We start from the raw sequence: 22,438 nt of genomic DNA on the forward strand, positions 1-22,438 counted from the left end.
GGGCCCCCTCGGCCTCACCTTTCTCCCAGCCGTGGAGGAAGAGTTGTTGCCTTCCCTTTCTCCCAAAGTCAGAACTCGCCCTCTCCCATTCGCCCGGCACTCTGCTGCCCCCTGCTGGCCAGCAGGCTGGTGCACGGTCCCCGCAGAAGCCCCTGTGGCCAGATATGCCCCTCCCCACAAAAAAACCACAAGTAAATAGTTACAAATTTAATAAAATTTGCCTTATAAATTACAGCAGCAGCCGCAGGGCTTGGTTGGCTGCCCCAGGAAGCAAGATTTGGGCAAAGCTGGGCAGCCACTGTTGACAGAAGTTGTCTTGAGTTTGGGGCTGTGGAGGTGGCTGGTGGGCCACTGCTGTGGCCTCCAGGACGGCCACAGGGCAGCGGAGGGGGCAGGGCAGAGGCTCTGGGGCCGCTGGGCGCACAGGGAGCAGGAGTGTGGGCTGAGGCCAGGTCCCAAGGGCTGCCAGGTGCCCCCACCCACTGGACCCCTCAGTCCAAACTGGCCATGAGCAAGTGCAGCTCCCGGAAGGCACTGCCATGGCGGCCGCTCAAGCCCGCCTTGCTCTTGACGAGGCCGCTGATGCCCTTGAGCTGCTTGTAGCAGAGCCGGCACTTGTGAAGCCTGTGGGTAGAGGGGCAGCAGCACTTGAGATGGCCGGCTGCCTGGACACCATGACCCCCCTGACCCTGGGGCCTTGCCTGTCCTAACCACGCCCTCCTGTCTCCCAGGCAATACCAGCGCTCAGGGCAAAGCCAGGCCATGGAGGAGCCCAGGCTCTGCTATCCCCGCCTGACGCCCTGAGCCAAGGACTCTGCAGGCACAGTGGCCTCCTCCACAGTGGTTCCACCAGGGCCTCCCAAGAGCGGGCTGGGCCCCTGGGCCTGTGTGTCCTCACCGGGCGTGGCACCCCCTGCCCCCAACACAGGCACGGTGCCAGGCCCCTTACCTCTCCTCCCGGCTAATGTCCACGCCCACAGAGGGCGGGGCTGCCAGGATGTCAGTGATCAGGGGCAGAAACCGCTGCAGGATCAGCTTCAGTGAGGTGCAGCCCGTCTGGACATAGCTTCAGAGGCAGAAGGAAGGATGGAGCCACAGACAAACAGCAAGTACACAAAGACAGATGGGCAGAGGCAGATCAGAGGCAGCCACCTCACGTGGTCCCTGTGGGAGCCTCTTTGTCCCCTCCCTGCTGTGAGGTGGGCAGGGCTTCCCCACGACCTACCTCTCATACTTGCTCTGCAGAAGCTTCTCGATCTGCGGCAGGACCGTGGTACACAGGTCCAGCTTCCACAGGGAGCTGGGGAGAGGCCCGGGGACAGGTGCCCTCAGCACCCAGCCCCGCCCACTCTGCCCACTCCGCCCGCTGTGGCCACTTACGCTTTCTGGTTGACGATGTTCAGGAGGTCCACTACCACCGACAGGTCATTGATGGCCACGGCTGAGTCCACCGATGTCTGTGCAAACAGAGCACCCATCACAGAGGGCTGGGGATAGAGAGGCCCCTGCCTGGGTATGGTGTGACGATGGGTTTTTTGCAGGGTATTAAAATGACCACCTAAAATAAGGATCCTTGCAAGGCCAGGCCCATACACAGGTGCTCAGTAAGTGGCCACTGGTGAGGACGGGGGTGGAAGAAATAAAGGTGGAGTCAGCCACACTGGTGAAAGGGGCTGCCTACCCCCACCGCCCCACATCCTGTGGCCCTTTCCTGGGTCAGGGGTGAAGATGGCCCTTGCCTTGATGTCGCCCGTGGTCCACATGGCCCGCACAGTGTCCAGGTTCTTGTGGCGGCTGGTGAGCACCACGCACATGGTGTCGTGGCCTTTGCGGATCTGCGACATGGCATCCTCATCCACCAGCTCTGTCTGCTGGGGGATCTTCACGGCCTGGCGGACAGGGGCCCAGGTGTTGGCAGCAAAGCTCTACCCTTGCCCCATGAGCCTCCACCCCACCCCTGGGCTAGCTCCCCACTCACGGGTAAGAAGTCGGAAGCCTTCAGCCCAATGGGCTCGTTCCGGGTGGCAGGGATGATGGCAGGCTCAGCCTTGGGTACAGGGGTGGAAGTGATGACCTGGGGCCAGGGCGGGGCCTCAAGCTGGAGGACCAGAGCACAGTGGGTGGCTGGCCTGAGAGCTACCTCTCTGCCCCCAACCCTGGTTCAGGGTCCCAGCCCTGCTGTTGAGTCTCACACCACAGCCCACCACCCTGACATACGTTTGGCACCGGGAACTGCGTGTCCATGGCTGGGCTGGACTTTGCCGCCTCCTTGGCTATGGCCGTGTCTGGGGGCAAAAGGAAAGGTCCTCTGGGTCAGGAAGAAGGCAGGGGTCAGGGTGAGACTCTGATGGCATCTACAATCGTGGGGGACAGAGCGGAGCCCACGGGCAGCCGGGGAGGCCCAAGGGCAGGGGCTGTGCCTGTCCCCCAGGTTCTGCCTCCTCTGTCCCAGGCCTGGCAGGAAGCAGGCGTCTGGCACCGTGTGGAGGGGTCACCAGGAAGCGTGTGCCGGGGGTGCTGGTGGTGAGCATGCTCCTCCACAGCACACGTGTCGTCTCTGGACCCGCCGTGTGGGGGTCTGCTGCCTGCCCTCCTCACTAGGGGCGGGCTCTGGGGGGAGCGCCTGCCTGCCTCGTCCGTGCGGACTCACCAGGGCCTAGTGTGGGGCTCAGCACAGTCGGTGCTCTTGAGCCAGTGGGAGAGGGAGTAGGATGGTGCCAGCGAGGGGATACCAGGGAGGGCGGGGGTTTGAGGACTGGGGAGCCTGGAGGCCAGGCTCTGCCCCACCCTCTGGCTCACCGTCTTCTGGGGGTGCTGGGAAGGGCTCACTTCTTCGGGGTGGTGTCCGACCTGTAGAGGCAAAGGGGGTTGGGGGTTCACATTGGCTGCCCGAGGCTCCTGTCTGAGCCCCTAGGGCTGAGGTGACCTGGGGTCCAGGGGCCTGTCAGGACACGGAGGCGGGCTAGTTTTCAGGCATGCTGCTGCAGACTGGGGACCCTGGCCCTTCCCACCCATTTGCCCTGTGGGCCTTCCTTTGCTCAGGGGACTGAGTGGCTGCCAGGGCTCTACTGGGGCCCAGAGGACCAGGAACAGAGTCTGGCCAGGTGGGTGTTAGGAATTTGGGAAGTGAATGGACGCAGTCCCTGGAGGATCGTTTGCATCCCTTTCACAGAAGGGGATGCTGGGGTTCGAAGGGTGGGAGCCAGGCCTCACTGATGCTGTTCTTGGGCTGGAAGATCTCATTGTAGTCCTCAGCGTTCTGGATCTCCGCCCGAGATTCCCGCTCGTCCCGGTCATCCTCACTGCTGGGGCTGCGGCGCTCGCTCTCCGAGTTCTGCTTTACCCTGTAGGGTGGCCAGGGCCAGTGAGGCCAGGCCGGCCCCCCTGAAGTCTTCCAGCGGATGGGCCCACTTCCTGTGCTCCGCAGCACCCCAAGCCCACCTCTGGGGTTTGCTGCAGGTTGTGCTGGGCCCCCCAGCGCCCTGTGCCCCCCCAGCACCCCGAGCCCCAAGCCTACCTCTGAGGCTTGCTGCAGGTTGTGTTGAGCCCCCCAGCACCCCGAGACCCAAGCCCACCTCTGAGGCTTGCTGCAGGTTGTGCTGGGCCCCCCAGTGCCCCCCAGCACCCCGAGCCCCAAGCCCACCTCTGAGGCTTGCTGCAGGTTGTGCTGGGCCGCTCATAGATGCGCCGAAGGGGGGCGGTGGGGAGGGGTGGCTGGTGAGCCAAGAGCCGGCTGTCCTGCACGGGGTCCTGGGCCACTGTGCCTGTCCTGGTGACCCGTGTTAGGTCCACCACATACGAGGAGACGTTGCTCTGGGAGAAGGCCACGCCTATCTGCAGGAAGGGCAGAGCTGGGGTGGGGCCCTTTCCGGCAGTGGCTACGGCACAGGTGGGCAGGGTCCCCACGAGGGCCCGGTGGCCTGGTGCCAGCAGCCGGGTGGCCCAACAGGAGGAGGGTGGGCAGCTCGCTCACCAGCTGGTTGTTGCAGACGGCCAGGTCGGCCACCTTGCCCCAGTTGACTGGGACCACGTCAAAGCAGCGCTCGGGCTCCCAGCCATAGACGCGCAGCGAGTCCTGGCAGCCGCTGTACAGGCAGCAGCCATCGGGGTTGAAGAGGATGCTCCTGGTCCGGGCGAGAGTGGGCTGTGGGTCCCAAGAAACCCGGGGAGGCTGCGGGGACCCGAGGACACGAGGGGGCAGAGCGGAGATGGGAAAGCCCGCCCACATCCACACCCCACCTCCCCAGAGGAAGGGCTAAGCCCACTGCCCAGCTGCCTGCGTACCTGACGGGCCCAGGCTCCCCTTCAATACAGCTCACCACCTGGAATTTCTCCAGGTCCCAGAAACGGATCGTCCTGCAAAGGTAGCCAGGCCGTGCTGGAGCCAGGGCCGCCGTCCGGCCTCCAAACAGGCCGGTGGCTGGGGCGGCCAGCTTCTTTCTCCTCCTGCCCCCACCCAGAGCCATTAAGAGCAATGCCTTGGGCAGGGTGGGGTGGGGGTGCTGGCCCTGGGCAGGCTGGGGGAGGGGACTCAGTGGGCAGGAGACTAACACGGGCTTTGGACCAAAGTCGGGAGGGAAGGCACCAGGGTCCCATACGGTCTGGGCTGGCAGTTAATTCCTTCCACATAGGCTCATCAAGCATATGACACCATGGGTCACAGACACAGACTGGGGACAGACAGACACACTCAGAGGCAGAGATGTGAGGAGCGGCGCTCACAGGCAATGGGCCTGCGCCCCCTCACCTGTCCGAGCTGCCAGAAGCCAGGAGGTACTCGTTGGGGTGGAACTCCACCACGCTGACAGGCCCCGTGTGGCCAGGGAACTCGGACATCATCTTGCCAGCGGTCAGATCCCAGAGCTGGAGTGGAGCGGGGGTGGGGGTGAGGACCAGGCTGGGCCCCACCACTCTCCCCCGTTCCAGCCCAAGCGCTTTATCCACACTCCACCGTCCACTCTGGATGGGCTTGGGACACGCAACGCCAATCAGGGGGGAAGTGAGGACCCTGCCTGAGTGTAACCAGCAGACGCCAGCCTGCAGCCCTGGGCCCCAGTTGTGCCTGCAGGTACCTTCACTGTGTGGTCATCCGCAGCCGATGCCAACCACTTCCCATCAGGGCTGAACCGGAGACACCGCACGGCCTGGCTGTGCCCCTGAGGAGAAGGCAGGGCCCGGGGCTCACCTGAGGAGCTGCCCCAGGGGGCTCTCCTTCCCACTCCCCCACCGGGGAGCAAGCAGCGAGGGGACAGACTTGCAGGAGATGCCACTGAAGAACGCTCCCCATACCTGGTCACGGACCCCCGTCCCGCAGGCTGCTCTAAGAACTCAGGATCGCCCTCTCTGCACACCAGAGGGTCTGCACACCTCCAATACTAATTCTACGTCAACCTCGGTGCTCCCACACTCCTGTGCACAGGCTCCCCTCCCCTGGTGGTGCTGGTTTCCTGCCCATAAAACCAGGGCACGGGGCACAGTTGGTAAACGCCGTTCTGAGGGAATTCGTGGAACGCTGGGGGTCCGGTGGACCACCCACAGCACCCCTGCTCCGCTCTGGGTCCACGCTTCCCAGCGGGACTCTCATTTTTCACATTCTCACCCACGGTGGACGGCAGGGCCCTCCCACCGCTGCCAGTTGGGGCCCCACCCATGCTCCATGCCTGCAAGGTGCTTGTGGGACCACCCACGGGGGGTGCCTTCCATACCCTGTACCGGAAGACACAGCCTTTCCTCCGGATGTCCCAGAGCTGTGGGGAGAGGAGCAGAGGGGCAGAGTCAGGACAGGTCACAGCCCCAGGCGGCCTGGGCCAAAGGGCAGTGTGTGGCTGTGAACAGAGAAAGGCTCCGGCACCTCCAAGCCATCACACCCCAAAACAACAGGAGTCTCGAACTGCCCACTGAAGCTGGTAATTCCGGGCAGAAATGTCTGCCGAGCGCCTCCACACCTCCCTTCTCCAGGCGGGTGTGAATGCCGCCACTAAGAGAGAAGACGGCCCCACAAAGAGCCAAAAACCTGCCCCCGCAGGAAGGACACACGGCCGGGTCCCACTGCCTGCCTAGGGCAAGACACAGGGCTCAGCCTGGCATCTCACCTTGATATTCGTGTCCTGGGACCCCGAGGCCACGAACTCGCCGTAGGGGTGGAAATCCAGGCTGCAGATGTTGGCTTTGTGTCCCACGAGTGTGCGGAGAACTAGCAGGAAGCAAGCAGAGACAGGACGTGGGAGGAAGACAAAACGGTGGAGGAAAAGGGCTGTTGCCTGTGCGTGGGCTTTAACATTAACTGAAGAAAAGCACAGATTTTAAAATGCGGGGGGGAGGGACTTCCGCCAAGATGGAGGCATAGGTGGCTGTGCCGTGCCTTCTCACACAACCAAGTTTAGAGACAACTAAATATTAGCAACAGAAAACGCAGCCAGAACACGGAAAATTGAACTTTTCGGAAGTCTGTTAACAACAAATTCTTCAGCCTGACCAGTAAGGGGCGAAACCAGGGGCTGGGGGAGCAGGGTTGCACAGGAAAACTCGGTCAGACGGACTCAGGCACGCAGAATCCAGGCGCAGGGTTGGACCTAGTGAGCGACCGAGCGAGCCACCAGGCGAGCGACCGTGGGGGAGACAGCGGGGGAGCGGTGCTGCGTGTTGACTGTGGTCGCGCATTTGTGCGTGGGCGGACAGGCGAGGGAGTGGGCGGTTGGACCAGGGCCCGGCGGGTCCCCGCGGCAAGCGGCGGTGGAGGGCGCCGCCATTTCCCTGCTCTGACCCCACCTCCACATACAGCGTCATAACCCAGCGACTCTGAGTGGCCCGGCCTAGGTGAACCACCTAAGAGGCTAATCGTCACCCAGCTGTGAGAAACAGCAGGGGGGTCGCCATTTCCCCGCTCTGGCCACGCCCCCACATACAGCGTCAGAACCCAGCGACCTGGGAGTCCAAGGCGATGCTCCTCACACTTAAAGGGCACGAACAGACCAAAAATGGCGCAAGATCTCAAAGCCCCAGAGCCAATAGATCTAAGCGATGAAGAAATAGCAAGCCTTCTCACACAACCAAGTTTAGAGACAACTAAATATTAGCAACAGAAAATGCAGCCAGAACACAGAAAATTGAACTTTTCGGAAGTCTGTTAACAACAAATTCTTCAGCCTGACCAGTAAGGGGCGAAACCGGCGGCTGGTGAAGTGGGATTGCACAGGAGGTCTCGGTCAGCCGGACTCAGGCGCGGAATCCAGGCGCAGGGTTGGACCTAGTGAGCGACAGAGCGAACCACCAGGCGAGCGACCGTGGGGGAGACAGCGGGGGAGCAGGGCTGCGTGTTGACTGTGGTCGCGCATTTGTGCGCGGGCGGACAGGCGAGGGAGTGGGCGGTTGGACCAGGGCCCGGCGGGTCCCCGCGGCAAGCGGCAGTGGAGGGCACCGCCATTTCCCTGCTCTGACCCCACCTCCACATGCAGCGTCATAACCCAGCGACTCTGAGTGGCCCGGCCCAGGTGAACCACCTAAGACGCTAATCCTCACCCAGCTATGAGAAACAGCAGAGGGGGTCGCCATTTCCCCGCTCTGACCACGCCCCCACATACAGCGTCACAACCCAGCGACCTGGGAGTCCAAGGCGCCGCTCCTCACACTTAAAGGGCACGAACAGACCAAAAATGGCGCAAGATCTCAAAGCCCCAGGGCCCATAGATCTAAGCGATGAAGAAATAGCAAAACTCTCAGACGCACAGCTTCAAACACTGGTCATCAGGATCCTCACAGAACTGGTTGATTATACCGACAAATTAGACAAATATATGAAGGCGAAACTAATTGAAATGAATGGAATTGCACAGGACACCAATAGCAATGAAAAGGAAACTGGGACTCAAATCAATGGAGTGGACCAGAAGAAAGCAAATAATGGCCAAACACAAAAGAGTCAAGAAGCAAGAATTCAAAGAAATGAGGAGAGTCTTAGGAACCTCCAGGACATCTTTAAACGCTCCAACATCCGAATTATAGGGGTACCAGAAGGGGGAAAGGCACAGCCACCAGTGGAAAACTTACTTGAACAAATAATAAAGGAGAATTTCCCCAATCTGGCAAAGGAAATAGACTTCCAGGAAATCCAGGAAGCTCAGAGAGTACCAAAGAAGTTGGACCCAAGAAGGAACACACCAAGGCACATCATAATTACATTAGCCAAAATTAAAATGAAGGAGAGAATCCTAGAAGCAGCAAGAGCTAAGGGGACAGTCACCTACAAAGGAGTTCCCATCAGACTGTCAGCAGATTTCTCAAAAGAGACCTTCCAGGCAAGAAGGGGCTGGAAAGAGGTATTCCAAGTCATGAAATCCAAAGACCTACAACCAAGATTGCTCTATCCAGCAAAACTTTCACTTAGAATGGAAGGACAGATAAAGTGCTTCTCAGATAAGATCAAATTCAAGGAGTTCATCATCACCAAGCCCTTATTCTATGAAATGTTAAAGGGACTTATCTAAGAAAAAGAAGTTAAAGAAACATGAACAGTGAAAGGACAACAAACTCACAGTTATTAACAACCACACCTAAAACGAAAGCAAACTAAAAGGACAGCTAGATCAGGAGTGGAAACATAGAAATGAAGATCTCAAGGAGGGTTAGCAACAGGGGAGTGGGAGGAGGAGAAGGGGGGAGAAGGTACAGAAAATAAGTAGCATAGACAGTGGATAGAAAATAGATGGGGGGGCAAGAATAACATGGGAAATATAGAATCTAAAGGACTTGAGACACATGGTCATAAACTAAGGGGGAGTAATGGTGGGGATGGGGGGGTAGGGTGGAGGGGAATGAAAGGGGGAATAGAACAACTGTAACAGCATAATCAATAAAAATACTTAAAAAAAGAAAAAATAGAAAAAAGAAAAGAACTGACAAGCTTTAAAAAAATAAATAAATAAAAAATAAAAAATAAAAATAAAAAAATGCGGGGGGGGGAATCAACCCTGACAACTAATCTTCCGGTTTTCCTCCTGAGAAGCAACAGCCATTTCTGTTACTAACTGAGCCCCCGGACACTGCATCTCGAACCCCCCGCCCAGCTTGCCTCTGGTCTCGGCCCGTGTGCTCTTCTGAGAGCGAAGGGCAAGGTGTGCCAGGCAGAGGGACGTGGTGGGCAAAGGCCCCAGGGAGGGCACGTGGAGGGCACCACACCTGGGGTGGCCCTGGCGCCCACACTGGTCCACCGTTCCAGGGAGTGTGGCTGTGAGGACAGGCCCGGGGCCTCAGAACCTGGGTCGTGGGGCGAATCACCTCCTGCTGCCCCAGGAAACCACGTCTCCAACCCTTCAAGGTTCCCTGCCCAGCCCAGCTCCCTGGTCCAGCCCAGCTCGGCCCGCAGGCAAATCGTGTTTCTGTCTCTGGTACGTATCAAATTTGCCTCCTCTTTCTGGCCTGGTGTGTCTTCCTTTTTAAAAGATTTATAATTCCGCTGTCTGAATGGAACCGATCACCCCATGAGAGCTGGGGCCAACTGGTACCGCTGGGTCACATGTGCCTCAAGCTCCGGGGACAGGCCAGGCGCAGCTGAGTGTGGGGGACAGAGAGCTGCTCTGGCTGCCCTCTGCCTGGAGGACGCAGCCCATCCCACTGCCCGCCACGCGCATGCACCCCACTGGGCGGGCCTCCGCACGGGCCCGGTGCCTCCCCTTGATGTCCTTCGCAGAGTGTGACAGGGCACCCGCTGCGCCTGTCCACTGCGCACCTAACTCGATGGCACCGAACCCCGTGAGGCTGCCCCTCCTCGCAGCGGACATGGCAGCACATGCCACTGGGGCTCCACGCTGCGTTTCTGGACAAGGAGGTGGTGGGCACATGCCGTGCGGCCCAGGGCCTGAAGGGGGCGGACTCGTGCCGGCTCCTGCCTCGGCCCCCAGCTCCCAGTCGCACAGCCAGGTTTCTAACCCTGCCACGCCCCAGAGGACGTCCCGCCCTGCGTGGGCCGGCTTTGGGAAGCGCTGGCAGCCTCCCTGTGGCATCCCAGCCGACCCGCCCTCGCCCTCGTCCTCAGGCTGGGCCATGGAAAGCAGGCAGGACCGCATTCTTCTGGCGTGACTTCCGCCTCTGCTCTTCTGTCCCAGGAGGGCCCTCAGGAGGCCTCCATCACAGGATCTGCCACAGGAGTCCCGTGAGGGAACCTCCCAGCCGAGCAGCAGCTCAGCCTCTGCCCGAACCCCCCAGTGATGGGCTGCCTTTCAAAGCAACCGATGTGACAGTCAGCAGCTCTTCCAGAATGCCTCCTGTCCCTGGGTGCCAACTGGCCTGTCCCATTCACTCACGCAGTGGCGGGCAGGGCTGGAGGTGGGCGTGAGGTCTCAGCTCTTCCTGCCAAGGCTGCCGAGGGTAAGTTTCTCTCCTACCAGAGAAACCCCCCAGACTCAAGGCAGCAAATGACAAGGTGGAGACGGCTGGGATGGGAACTCTGACACAAGGATGTGAGTCCCGGCTTCTGCCACTCCCGGCCACAGGGCTGTCACCACGTGCAAGGCCTGACCGCCCCGGCTCTGCACCAGAACCCCCTGGAGCTCACTGAAAGCCGGGTACTGTGCTGCCGCCCTTCTGAGCCATGTCCTGGAAATGGGGTCTGGGCCACGTGTGTGTGACGATATCGAGAGCGGCCAGCCCTGGGAGTCCAGTGCCCAGGGGTTCCAGACAGCGGCCTGCGGTTTCATTCTTCACTCCCCTTAAGGAGCACTCACATTTTCCTTACGTGTGAAATACTCGTGGCTGAGAACGCACGGTGCCCGCGTCTTCTCTTCTGTCCCTCGCTCCTCGGGGCCTGGCGAATGGCTGGTGCTGTCCACTGGGACCTGGGTCCAGGCAGAGGCTCCCCAGGTGGAGAACCCCCTTCCGCCTGAGGCTTTCTGCTTTCTCTGCCTTGTTCCACCCTGGCCCCTTGAGTCCAGTGATGCCCCAGCACAGATGCCGTGGGTCCTGTGCGTGGCCAGGCAGAGGGACCACGTGCTGAGATGCTAAGCCTGCAGCCCATCTGTTCTGAGATCCTGGGGTCCGTTCTTCTTAAGCAGCCCACCTCTAGGTAGGCAAGCATCACCCAAGAGGCCTGGGGGTGCCATCTTTCTTAAGGGCCATCTACACAAGAAGTCGGCTGCTCTCGGGCAGGATGAACCTGGCCATGGCTGTGCGTAGATAACGGCCACTGTCCTGCAGCAAAGGCAGAGCACACGCCACGGGAGAGGCCCAGAGACCTGTGTGTCTCAGCTCAGCAGGGGGCTGTCTTCCGGGAAAAGCAGGCTTGCCAAAATCCATGCCACCCTTTCTTCCCCTGTCCTTCAGGCCTCGGGTGGCCTCCCGCCCAACCTGCTAAAGGAGCCGGACAAGAGGCGGGCAGTCAAAAGCGAGCGGACAGGTTTGCTTGGACCTCTCGGTGTGGGCCTGCACAGTGTTCTGTGCTAACATACCAAACGTTTTTAGAAAGAAATGGCAGCATAACAATGCTATCTAGAAAGACGGAGGGAAGGAATGGAACTCCGGGGAAAAGGAGAGAAGGCCGAGGCCTCTGAGAAGGGGAAGGAGGGGGGCAGAGGCTCCCTTTCTCCACTGTGGGTATTTGCAGAACTACCGGCACGAGACGTCCGTGCTCTGTCTAGCCCCTCAAATGGCGAAAATGAAACCAAAGCGAAGCACAAGGGGACGGAAGGCCCAGCTGCCCCAGCCCCGCTCCTGCAGGCAGCAGTCAGAGATGCTGAGTGGGGGCCTCGGGGCGCCCCTAGTATGCCCCACACAGCCACCTCACCCCTTCATATGTCCCGTGTGGCCCCTGGTGGCACTTCATGTCCTTCCAGGTTCTGAATCCACACAGACACCCACCCGCCATCCACACAGCTGTCCATTCGGACATTACTAGGCAGCTCCTAGGTGCTCGCGCTCAGAGATGGGACTAGTCACTCCTGCCGGACTAGGGTGGGGGCGGTCACCACACTGTCCGGTCAGTGCTCCAGGAGGGAGGCACCCGACCTAGTCGGGACGGAGAGAAGTGACTGGACAGGGGCCTGTGGGGAAGGAAAGCACAGAGGCCTACTTTTGGCAGCTTCCAGGTCCCAGACACGGATGGAGCCCGACTGTGAGCCGGCCACAATGAGCTCCTCAGGGGTGTTGAGGCGGACACTTTCCACCGGGGACGTGTGACCCGTCAGGCTCTGTGGAGAGAAGGTGGAAGCTTCAGTGCACTGCGTGGACAGACCCCCAGCTACTGCCCCAAATGAGGGGCCCCCAGGAAGCACTTCAGCAAGCAGTGGCCCAAGCAACGGAGCCATACCCAGCTCTCCCAAACGGTGGAGCAGCCGCCTCCCTTGGCCTTGGCCTTGGCCTCAGCTCCCGGGGCTAAGAGTGGGCCAGACCTCTGTCATGCTCCCACCCCTTCCCCTGTTCACCATGCTCCTGACAGACGCCACCTGAAGAAATGGCCCTGGGCCCCCTGGAGGGCAGCCGCCGACCCTTCGGTCCGAGTCCAAACTGCCACCCACCCAGGCTCTGCTCCATCTCCACTCTCTGCCTGGCCCAAGCCCCTCAGGAGTGGAGACCACGGCAGCAGTGAGGCCTGGCTCGCCAGCGGCACCCATCTCGCCCCTCCGAAAGGCCTGGATCCCCTGAGGACCCAGCCGCACTCCCAGGAAGGGGCTCTCAGAGCCCACAGCCTGGGAGTCACTTTGCTGGAAAACACAGACAGGCTCATCCCACTCAGCCGGCCGGAGCTGGGCCAGGCTGAGCCCGGGAGGAAGGGTGGAAAGTGCCGGCATTTCCAGCTTTCTGGAGAGAGGCCGGAACCTGAAACCTGTGCAGTGTCAGTCCCTGGCCCAGGGCTCAGTGGTGACTCCATCAGTGTTTGCTAGACCATTCCTCACAGGGGTTGGGGACAGTAAAACTGCGCCCCAGTGAGAAGCAGCTGGTCCGACTCCCAAACACCGTCGGCAGGAGTACACCTCGGCAGGGCCCTCTGAGTCGAAAGCATGACACTGCCAGGTGCTGCACGGCTGAGTGGGGACAGAGTAAGGCTCCCTCGCTCCTGGAGGGAATGTAAACTGATTTCTGGGGGGCAACTTGGCAACCTGTTTTGAAAGCCTTTTTAAAAAAGTGCACCCCTTTGGATTGAATGCATCGATCCCAGATCTGTTCAAAGATGTGGGCAGACAGGAATGTTCACTGTGTGGCTAAGCAGAGGCAAGCTGCGCAGGGCCTCCATTCTGGGGGTGGGCGGGGCTCCCCTTCTGGCTCCTCCCACAACAGCACACCACCAGGCCATTAAAGATCGTGTTGTTAGAAGGGATTTGTTGACTCGGGGAAATGCTCACATATTGTTATTTTTAATAACGTATTGTTCCATTCAATAACATATTTCTGTGCATGCACATGTACGTGTGCTTGCACATGTGTGCACGCACAGAAACACTCCTGCACACGCATGCACCTGCATGTCTGTGTATCTATATCAGCACCTACAAGGGCACCGACCAAAACACCCACACAGTGGTTTTTGGATGATGGAACTCTGTACAATTCATGGTCGCGCTCTTTCCTCCTTTGTGACTTCCTGTTTCGGACCACAGTGTTCGGCACTGAATGTAGTCGTGTGCGCAGGAGGGGAAGGTGCCGTTAGAGGACCAGCTCCCTGACCTGCTCCAGCCAAGCGCCCTGTGATCCTTTTAGTGCAATGAGGTGGCGAGCGCATCAGCCACCCCCACACAGAGCTGAGTGCGGGCGGATGGGCTCTGGGCAGGGCAGGCTCGAGTTCACTTTAGCCTTCTCATACAGGTTCCCCAGAGTGCTGTTCTATAGTGGGGGGATGTCCCCCTTCCTGAGGACTGGCCACTGTCTTGCCATCTGGGGTTGCCCTGGGTCTCCCTGAGCAGACACCTGTGGGAGGCACAGATGCTGTGCTCTGTCCCCCTACCCTTGGACGGGCACCCAGAGGAGCGGGTGCCTGCTGCCGCCCGCAGCCCCGCCCTGCTCACAGTCCCCTCCCCCGCCCCTGCCCTCACCGGCCCGCGGAGGCTCACCATGATGCAGTTGGGCTTGTTGATGGACCACAGGTTGACGCGGCAGTCATCCCCGCCCGTCGCCAGCAGCCGCCCGGAGCCTTTGCCCAGCACCAGCGAGGACACGTTGCTGGCGTGGGCGACGATCTCCTCTGCACAGGAAAGGGCACGGGGGGCCAGTCAGGTGCTGGACGGGCCACACGGGGCAAGGGTGGACTTGGCCCTGCTTGGCCACCAGCTCTGGCACCAGATGCCCTTCTCGAAGGCTCTGCCCCTTCGGCTCCCCTTTGGGCCCAGCCACCCCTCGTGACACCAGTTGACAAGGCTGGGCCTGGGCCTGAACCAGAAACGGCTATTTCTCAACCTCAGTCATTCCCATCCCACCCCAAGGCCTCCTGGTTTTCTTCCTTTTTCTGCACGTTCACTGGTAATATTATTGACCTTACTATGCTTGGTTTTTAAACATGACTTGCTATTTTTATTTAACTCTGTCTTGTAAGCAATAATATCCATGAAATTACAAGTGTGCTGTGTTTATTATATTTTTTCTGTGATACAAAAAGGAAAATGAAAACGATCACTAAGACAGAAAATCCTGACCTACAAACCACCTGAGCACCTTGCGAGTTGTCACTCGCTGTGCATACAAACCCCTCTTTGGGGAAGACACTTTAAGAACCGTTTAGGTCATGTCTAAACAAGCTGTCCCCTGGGGAGCTCACCCAGGGCTTCAGCCCCCGGCTTCAGAATCATGGACCTCATTCTAATCCGAGCTCCACTCTTGCAGGCTGTGTGGCCTGAGACGAGTCACTCACCCTCTCTGAGGGTGGGGGTTCCTCGTCTGGTATGTGGGGATAATAATGGAGCCTGGCTCACCAAGCTGCCGAGGATTCAGTGAGACATGCCCGTGAGCTGGAGCAAGGGCTCTGTGTTGTCAGGCAGGATGAGGGCAATCGTCTCAAAGACTGCGGGCACTGGGGCCCCTGGTGGGCACAGAAGGGTGGGCTGCACAAGGAGAGGGCAGCCGACCGAGAGGTCTGGGTGTGAGGGGGTGGGAGTGAGGGATGACCAGACAGAGTGGGAGGCGAGATCTTGGTGGGCAGCCTCAAGGGCCCCTGGTCTGGCCTGCTGGGGCAGTGGTGGGGCAGCAGAGTAAAGCCCCAGGGGCATCAGTGCTCCAGGGGGAACCGGACACAGCAGAAAGAGCCAGGAGGCAGCCCGGGTCTCCGAGCTCGTTCCTCAGTGAGTCCCTCCTGGGAGGAAGGGTTAGATGCGACAGGTCTCTGGACCAAGGATGAGGGAAAACCCCACCACGCCAACACGCTGAGGCAACCAGGGAGCAACTGGGAGGCTGGCTCGGGCGACAGCCTCCACCCTGCCTGGGGGCCTCTGTGGTACGGACCTCAGACCGCAGGGAAGCTGGGGAAGCTGGGGAACCGGGCCCAGGAAGGCTGTTGGCCCAGCAGCCTGGCTCAGAGGGGCTATCAACACTGCCCAGGAACCTGGCCACAGGCTCGACCTCAGGGCCTGGCCAGAGCCAGGCACAGGCAGCAGCCAGCCCCAGTCAGGGCGAGAGTCCCCTGCAGCCCAAATGTCAGCCAGGGCCTCAGGGGCCCCGCTCCTCCCTCTCTAGCTCCGGACACAGCAGGGACAGAGTAGCCTGGGCTCCTCCGGGGTCTAGCCACAGACACTGGTCTGTTCAAGGGCTTCTGCAGGGTCAAAGTGCTGCCCGGGCCAGGAAGCGGTGAACCACCTTCTCCCTGAGCACTTGCCCCCAAGCCTCAGGCACTCTGCCCTTCTCTCACCACTCTGTGTGTGCCCTGTCCCCACCCTTGACCTACCTACAGGCCTGGGTGTCTACCCCAGCTCTCACGCTTTCCAGGGAAAGTTCTGGCTGAGCTCACCTCACAGGGCCTCCTGAGCACACCACCATCCCTCTCTGGGCCTCAGGACCACTGCCCCTGGAGACAGCTATTAATTCATAATCTACTTGATTCGTGGGAGCCTGCTCCAGGACCAGCACTGGGGAGACGGCGGGGGAATGAGAGTGATAAAGTTCCCATCTTCATACTACTGCCTGGTCAGGTAGTTCCTGGGCCAGGGCAAACAGCTGGGAGATCCACAGACTTGGGAGTGAAAACAATTTGGAGGTTAGGCCCTTCTAGAAGGGCTCAGACCACACTCCCCTCTAAGCAGTCCAACCAAGGACTGACCGGAGCCCCCAGAGGACCGGGAGGGAAGAGGGGGCCCACCGTGGGCACCACGCAGAGGCCTCGGCACAGGGCACTGGCCAAGGGCTCCCCTCTGGCCTGAAACAAACCAGCACCCAGGCCTGGGTACTGGATTTCAGTGCAAACAGATGAAGGTCACACAGAATCTACAGGTGGCCGCTGCTCCGTTCTGGGGCAGATGCCCATGCCAGCTTCCCAAGCCCAGGTGGCACAACCCGGGCCCCGTGTCCCAGCCAGAGCTGGGAACACCGCATTCTGGCCAGAGGCACAGAGGACAAGTACTCAGTAACCCCATGCGGGCCAAGCACCTTCTGAGTCTCAGACTCTTGAGCCACAGGGAGTCAGAGGTCACTAGCCTTGGGCCCTTCAGACAGTGAAACTGCTGTGCAGTGAAACTGTCAAACACCTAAACACATGACCTCCCACCTGAGCACTTTCACTGTCATGTGGTCTTGCCTCTCAGCTAAAGCAAAGCCTGGGAAGAACCGGGGTCCTCACCAACCTTTGTGGGACCACATTCTCCCCAACGCTGTGCTTCAGCCCATGGCTCCCTAGACATCTTCCATCGCTCTGAACTTCCCGCCCCAGGGCCTTTGTACCTGTGGCTCAGGAAGCCTTCAATACCTCCCTACCCTACTCACCATCGCCTAGTTAACTGATTCAAAGTACAGGTCCCAGCTTAGAATTCAAAGACGAACAGAAGAGTGTGGTGATCTGATTCCTGCTGGTCACTCTCCCCAGGCTCTGCACCCCATTTCACAAGGACCTTGCCTATTTTGTCACCTACTGCCTGGCTCTAGGCTCAGGAAAGGCAAGCTGTTACAGGGATAGATGCATAACCCCAGTAAATGCAAAGCCACTCAGTCCAAAGTGTACCTTCCTTAGGAAACCTTAACAGGATTCTTCCAGAACCCTCGGGCTTAGAGGAGCAATTGGAAAATGGTCCAAACCTCTCATTTTACAAATAAAGACACCAAGGCCCAACAAATAGCTTTGCCCAAATTCCCACAGTTAAGAAATGAAGGAGGCTTGCCCCAGCTCTGGAAACTGCCAAGGAACAACTCATAGCATAGGTGACCAACTGGGCACCAAAATTACACCAACCAGTTACTCCAAGGGGGGAGGGGAACGGCCTACAGAGACACCACCGAGTAAGGCAGCAGTCCTCAAAAAAAAAAAAAAAAAAAGAGAGAGAGAAAGAGAGTTGGGGTCCTTGAGAACAAAACTATTTTTATAATAATACTAATACGGTATTTGACTTTTACGCTCTCATTTGCTCATAAGAACACAGTGGAGTTTTCCACTGTGAAGATAGATGACATGGGATGACATCATCATTAACAGCACGTTGGATGATGTCCTTGTTTGAAAATGTCCCAGTATTGGGGACTTCCGCCAAGATGGAGGCATAGGTGGATGTGCCGTGCCTTCTCACACAACCAAGATTAGAGAAAACTAAATGTTAGCAACAGAAAACACAGCCAGAACACAGAAAATTGAACTTTTCGGAAGTCCGTTAACAACAAATTCTTCAGCCTGACCGGTAAGGGGCGAAACCAGCGGCTGGTGAAGCGGGGTTGCACAGGAGGTCTCGGTCAGCCGGACTCAGGCGCGGAATCCAGGCGCAGGGTTGGACCTAGTGAGCGACAGAGCGAACCACCAGGCGAGCGACCGTGGGGGAGACAGCGGGGGAGCAGGGCTGCGGGTTGACTGTGGTCGCGCATTTGTGCGCGGGCAGACAGGCGAGGGAGTGGGCGGTTGGACCAGGTCCCGGTGGGTCCCCGCGGCAAGCGGCGGTGGAGGGCGCCGCCATTTCCCTGCTCTGACCCCACCTCCACATACGGCGTCATAACCCAGCGACTCTGAGTGGCCCGGCCCAGGTGAACCACCTAAGAGGCTGATCGTCACCCAGCTGTGAGAAACAGCAGAGGGGGTCGCCATTTCCCCGCTCTGGCCACGCCCCCACATACAGCGTCAGAACCCAGCCACCTGGGAGTCCAAGGCGACGCTCCTCACACTTAAAGGGCACAAACAGACCAAAAATGGCGCAAGATCTCAAAGCCCCAGGGCCCATAGATCTAAGCGATGAAGAAATAGCAAAACTCTCAGACGCACAGCTTCAAACACTGGTCATCAGGATCCTCACAGAACTGGTTGATTATACCGACAAATTAGACAAATATATGAAGGCAAAACTAATTGAAATGAATGGAATTGCACAGGACACTAATAGCAATGAAAAGGAAACTGGGACTCAAATCAATGGAGTGGACCAGAAGAAAGCAAATAATGGCCAAACAGAAAAGAGTCAAGAAGCAAGAATTCAAAGAAATGAGGAGAGTCTTAGGAACCTCCAGGACATCTTTAAACGCTCCAACATCCGAATTATAGGGGTACCAGAAGGGGGAAAGGCACAGCCACCAGTGGAAAACTTATTTGAACAAATAATAAAGGAGAATTTCCCCAATCTGGCAAAGGAAATAGACTTCCAGGAAATCCAGGAAGCTCAGAGAGTACCAAAGAAGTTGGACCCAAGAAGGAACACACCAAGGCACATCGTAATTACATTAGCCAAGATTAAAATGAAGGAGAGAATCCTAGAAGCAGCAAGAGCTAAGGGGACAGTCACCTACAAAGGAGTTCCCATCAGACTGTCAGCAGATTTCTCAAAAGAGACCTTACAGGCAAGAAGGGGCTGGAAAGAGGTATTCCAAGTCATGAAATCCAAAGACCTACAACCAAGATTGCTCTATCCAGCAAAACTTTCATTTAAAATGGAAGGACAGATAAGGTGCTTCTCAGATAAGATCAAATTCAAGGAGTTCATCATCACCAAGCCCTTATTATACGAAATGTTAAAGGGACTTATCTAAGAAAAAGAAGTTAAAGAAACATGAACAGTGAAAGGACAACAAACTCACAGTTATTAACAACCACACCTAAAACGAAAGCAAACTAAAAGGACAGCTAGATCAGCAGTGGAAACATAGAAATGAAGATCTCAAGGAGGGTTAGCAACAGGGGAGTGGGAGGAGGAGAAGGGGGGAGAAGGTACAGAAAATAAGTAGCATAGACAGTAGATAGAAAATAGATGGGGGGGCAAGAATAACATGGGAAATATAGAATCTAAAGGTCTTGAGACACATGGTCATAAACTAAAGGGGGGGTGATGGTGGGGATGGGGGGTAGGGTGGAGGGGAATAAAGGGGGAATAGAACAACTGTAACAGCATAATCAATTAAAAAAAATTAAAAAAATTTTAAAAAAAATTAAAAAAAAAAAGAAAATGTCCCAGTATTGCTAACATGGCAAATAATGGTAGATACAACCCCCATAAACAAACCCTCTCTGGGGCCCTCAGTAATTCTTTAGAGGATAAAGAAGTCCTCCAATCAAAGAGTTCGGAACTGCTACGTAATGATGGGGGTGGGTCGTGCCCACACTCAGTTACGTGCCACAGTCATGCCAACATCCCTCTTGCCTGTCCTCTCTCCTGGCCCCGCCCCAAGATGCCCTCACCTGATGGGGGAAGTTTGACTTTGGGATGTCTGAAAATGCCAGAAAAGATTTTTGGAATTTCTCGCCCTATCCCGCCCGTCCGTCAGCCTGACTGGAGCTCCTGCACTAACTGCTTTATTACGTCCATTTTCTCACTTGAATCTCGCAGCAACTCCAGAACGTAGGTGTGATTATCTGTTTGTACAGACAGGAAACTCAGCCTCCGAGAGGGCTAGTCGCCTGGCCGACGCCACCCAGCTAAGTGCCAAAGTCATGATTTGCATTTGGTCTGTCTTACTCCAAGGCCTGGGAGTCTCCCCTTGGATCAAGAACACACAACAAAGCTGGGGGTTCAGGACACCCCAGGAAAAAACAGCTAACAGGGTAAATGGGGTATAAAACAAGAGAAGAAATCCACTCACGCAACTTCCAGGCCATCTTGGTGACCACAGGGGTGGCCATCCTTCAGTTGTCTGGCACCTGAAGCTCCAGCCACAAAAGACTGTCTTCCTTGAGGGGTGGGGGTGGACCCCCCCAGATCTGCCAATCAAGTTGGCAGGGAGTTCCCGCACATCCAGGCAGAGGGAATGCCTTTCTCCTGGCTCTGGACTGACTCTTAGTTTTAAATCATCCACAGCGGCCTGAGCACACCTGGCGGGATCCTGGATCATGGAATGTCAAGCTGAGCCATCTCAGCTCAACAGCAGGCTGGAACGCAAACAGAGGGGACAGCTTGTTAGGAAACACTGGGTGGGAAGCTCAGTGGGGGCGGGGGGCTGATTTGCAGACTGCGGCTACAGCTTGATAGGCCACTTGGTAAACACAGACACCCACCAAAGCCATCAGGGCCAGGAGCTGCACTACAAATAAAATTTGAGAATCAGGAGAGGGGGCACCTCAGGCAGGGCCACTGGGAGCACAGGGAAAAAGAAGGTCCTCCCAGAGGCCAGGATGATGGGAGGAGGCACTGCTCCAGGAGGCAGGTGCGGAAGGTGCAGCAGCCGCAGTGGGGCGAGGAAGAGCACATGGCTGCAGGTTTGATAGATTTCTGGGAGTCACTGTTTTGTCTGACCTATAGGAAGGGGGTGGAGTCAAGGCTAAGCTTAAGGGCCCAGAAGAGGCACCCCAGGGACAGGTACTGAAGTCTTCTCTGGGGAGAATGTCAAACAGGGCCCCGAGGATTTATCACCCCAATCTCCACCACCCAGTCTGTGGCAAGGGAACTACTCCTGGTCTCTTGAAATTCCCAAGGACAGCGCTGGGAACAAGTCCCAGCTGGGCATGAGTCGGTATGACTCCTCAACTTTAAAAGGCCACCTACGGTGCCTCCTCTCCCTTCCTCCACGCCTTTTTTTTCCCCATGAAACCTCTCCTCTCCATCCCCTTTCTCCTAAGTTCCCCAGTCCTGCCTCTCTAGTCTCCCATTCACATACATGTTGTCTCCTGAGCTCCCAAATGTGGTCCCTGTCTCGCCAGACCCCTTTACTGCCCTTTCCCCTCTGCTACCAGTATCCCCATTCATTCACTCTCGTGCTTCCAGCGTCCCTATTCATCACCCATCATCCCGCAGACCCCTAGCTCTGCTTCCGGCCTCCCCCGTTTGGCCCTCAGGCCTCCACGCCGGTCCCGCCCCACCCGAGCTAAGGCTGGTCCCTTGGCCTCCGCTGATACTCCCACTCCTCTCAGCTTGCGGGGACGGGTTCCAGCCTCCCCGTGCCCAGAGCCCTCTCCACCGCAGCGCGGCCTGGCCCCACCTGGCTCGGCCCGGTGCAGGGCCCACCGTACGTCCCCTCGCCTCCTCTCCCCGTAGCCCACTCCACCTGCAGCTGCGGCTCCTGAGGCCGAGGCTGTATTCCGGCGACCCCCACTTGCTTCCATCCCCTGCCCTGATTGGCCGCTGCTTGACAACCGACCCTCACAACAAAACCTCCGACTCAGGGCCCCGCCCTCCTCGCTTGCCGCACCAATCCGTCTCCGCGAGCGCCCCTCCGGCCGCCAGGTTTGACCAATCAAAGCAGGCACCTCTGCCGCTTTCCTTAAGTACCCTCCTTCTTTTCCCGAATTGGGCTAATCACAGGGAAGGAGCACTCGAGAGCCGCCCCTCGGCCTCTAATGAACCAATGCGAGCTGCCTCTCCTTGGGCCCGCCTCCGCCTCAAACTTTCCCCTTCCTCCGTCTTGCCTTCTCTTCCTCGAACCTAGTTTGCATTTAAAAAATTTGCGAGGCAACCTCCAATAGCGGCTGCACCAATCGCTTTAGCAACCATCCCAGATAGACCAATCAGTGTTCTGATTATTGAAGCACCAATTCCCAAGTAGCCAATGGGAAGGGAACATTGGGAGCAGAGTGAAGCCAGGAAAGTTCCATCTTGGAGTGGGGCAAAGTGGGGAGGAGTACCCAGCATTTTGCCTTGTTTCCTGCTTCTTCCCTTTACCTGAGGGCGGTTCCGTAGGTGGTCTGTAAGCCTTTCCCTTTTCTTTGGTTGGAACACCGGCTTGAATTCCCTAGAGGGGATCAGAGACTGATTCCGGGTCCAGGTCAGACTTGGAGCTGGGGAGGCCCGACCCCACGGCTGACGTCTCAGTGGATGGAGGAGTGGGACGCTGCTGTACGGGGATCGCCGACTAGGAATTCAAGAAACGCAGGCTTTATTTATGATTCGTGGGTGGGATGGGCTTATTCTCCAGTGTACTGCAG

At 57.9% G+C, this 22,438-nt stretch overlaps 1 protein-coding gene across 2 annotated transcripts; it reads right to left on the reverse strand.

The window, feature by feature from the left end:
• Window positions 1-194: 194 nt before the first annotated feature.
• On the reverse strand, window positions 195-21,667 carry KATNB1 (katanin regulatory subunit B1). Of its 2 annotated transcripts, none has more exons than XM_037141482.2 (20): window positions 21,562-21,667; window positions 20,164-20,449; window positions 14,034-14,164; window positions 12,059-12,176; window positions 6,093-6,193; window positions 5,706-5,747; window positions 5,073-5,156; window positions 4,748-4,863; window positions 4,285-4,356; window positions 3,974-4,124; window positions 3,644-3,834; window positions 3,214-3,344; window positions 2,800-2,850; window positions 2,218-2,285; window positions 1,979-2,098; window positions 1,740-1,889; window positions 1,381-1,457; window positions 1,226-1,300; window positions 950-1,066; window positions 195-624 (listed from the first exon to the last, which is right to left on the reverse strand). In XM_037141482.2, the coding sequence occupies exons 2-20, from the start codon at window positions 20,201-20,203 to the stop codon at window positions 492-494; spliced, it is 1,968 nt and encodes a 655-aa protein (XP_036997377.2). In that variant the 5' UTR covers window positions 20,204-20,449; window positions 21,562-21,667; the 3' UTR covers window positions 195-491. The 2 variants fall into 2 exon arrangements, with proteins under 2 accessions (XP_036997377.2, XP_036997376.2); XM_037141481.2 differs by having other exon boundaries at window positions 21,496-21,667.
• Between the last annotated feature and the right edge of the window lie 771 nt (window positions 21,668-22,438).

The sequence above is a fragment of the Artibeus jamaicensis genome, unplaced genomic scaffold, assembly GCF_021234435.1.
Source record: "Artibeus jamaicensis isolate MK-2021 breed Jamaican fruit bat unplaced genomic scaffold, CSHL_Jam_final contig_3152, whole genome shotgun sequence".
Lineage (NCBI taxonomy): Eukaryota > Metazoa > Chordata > Mammalia > Chiroptera > Phyllostomidae > Artibeus > Artibeus jamaicensis.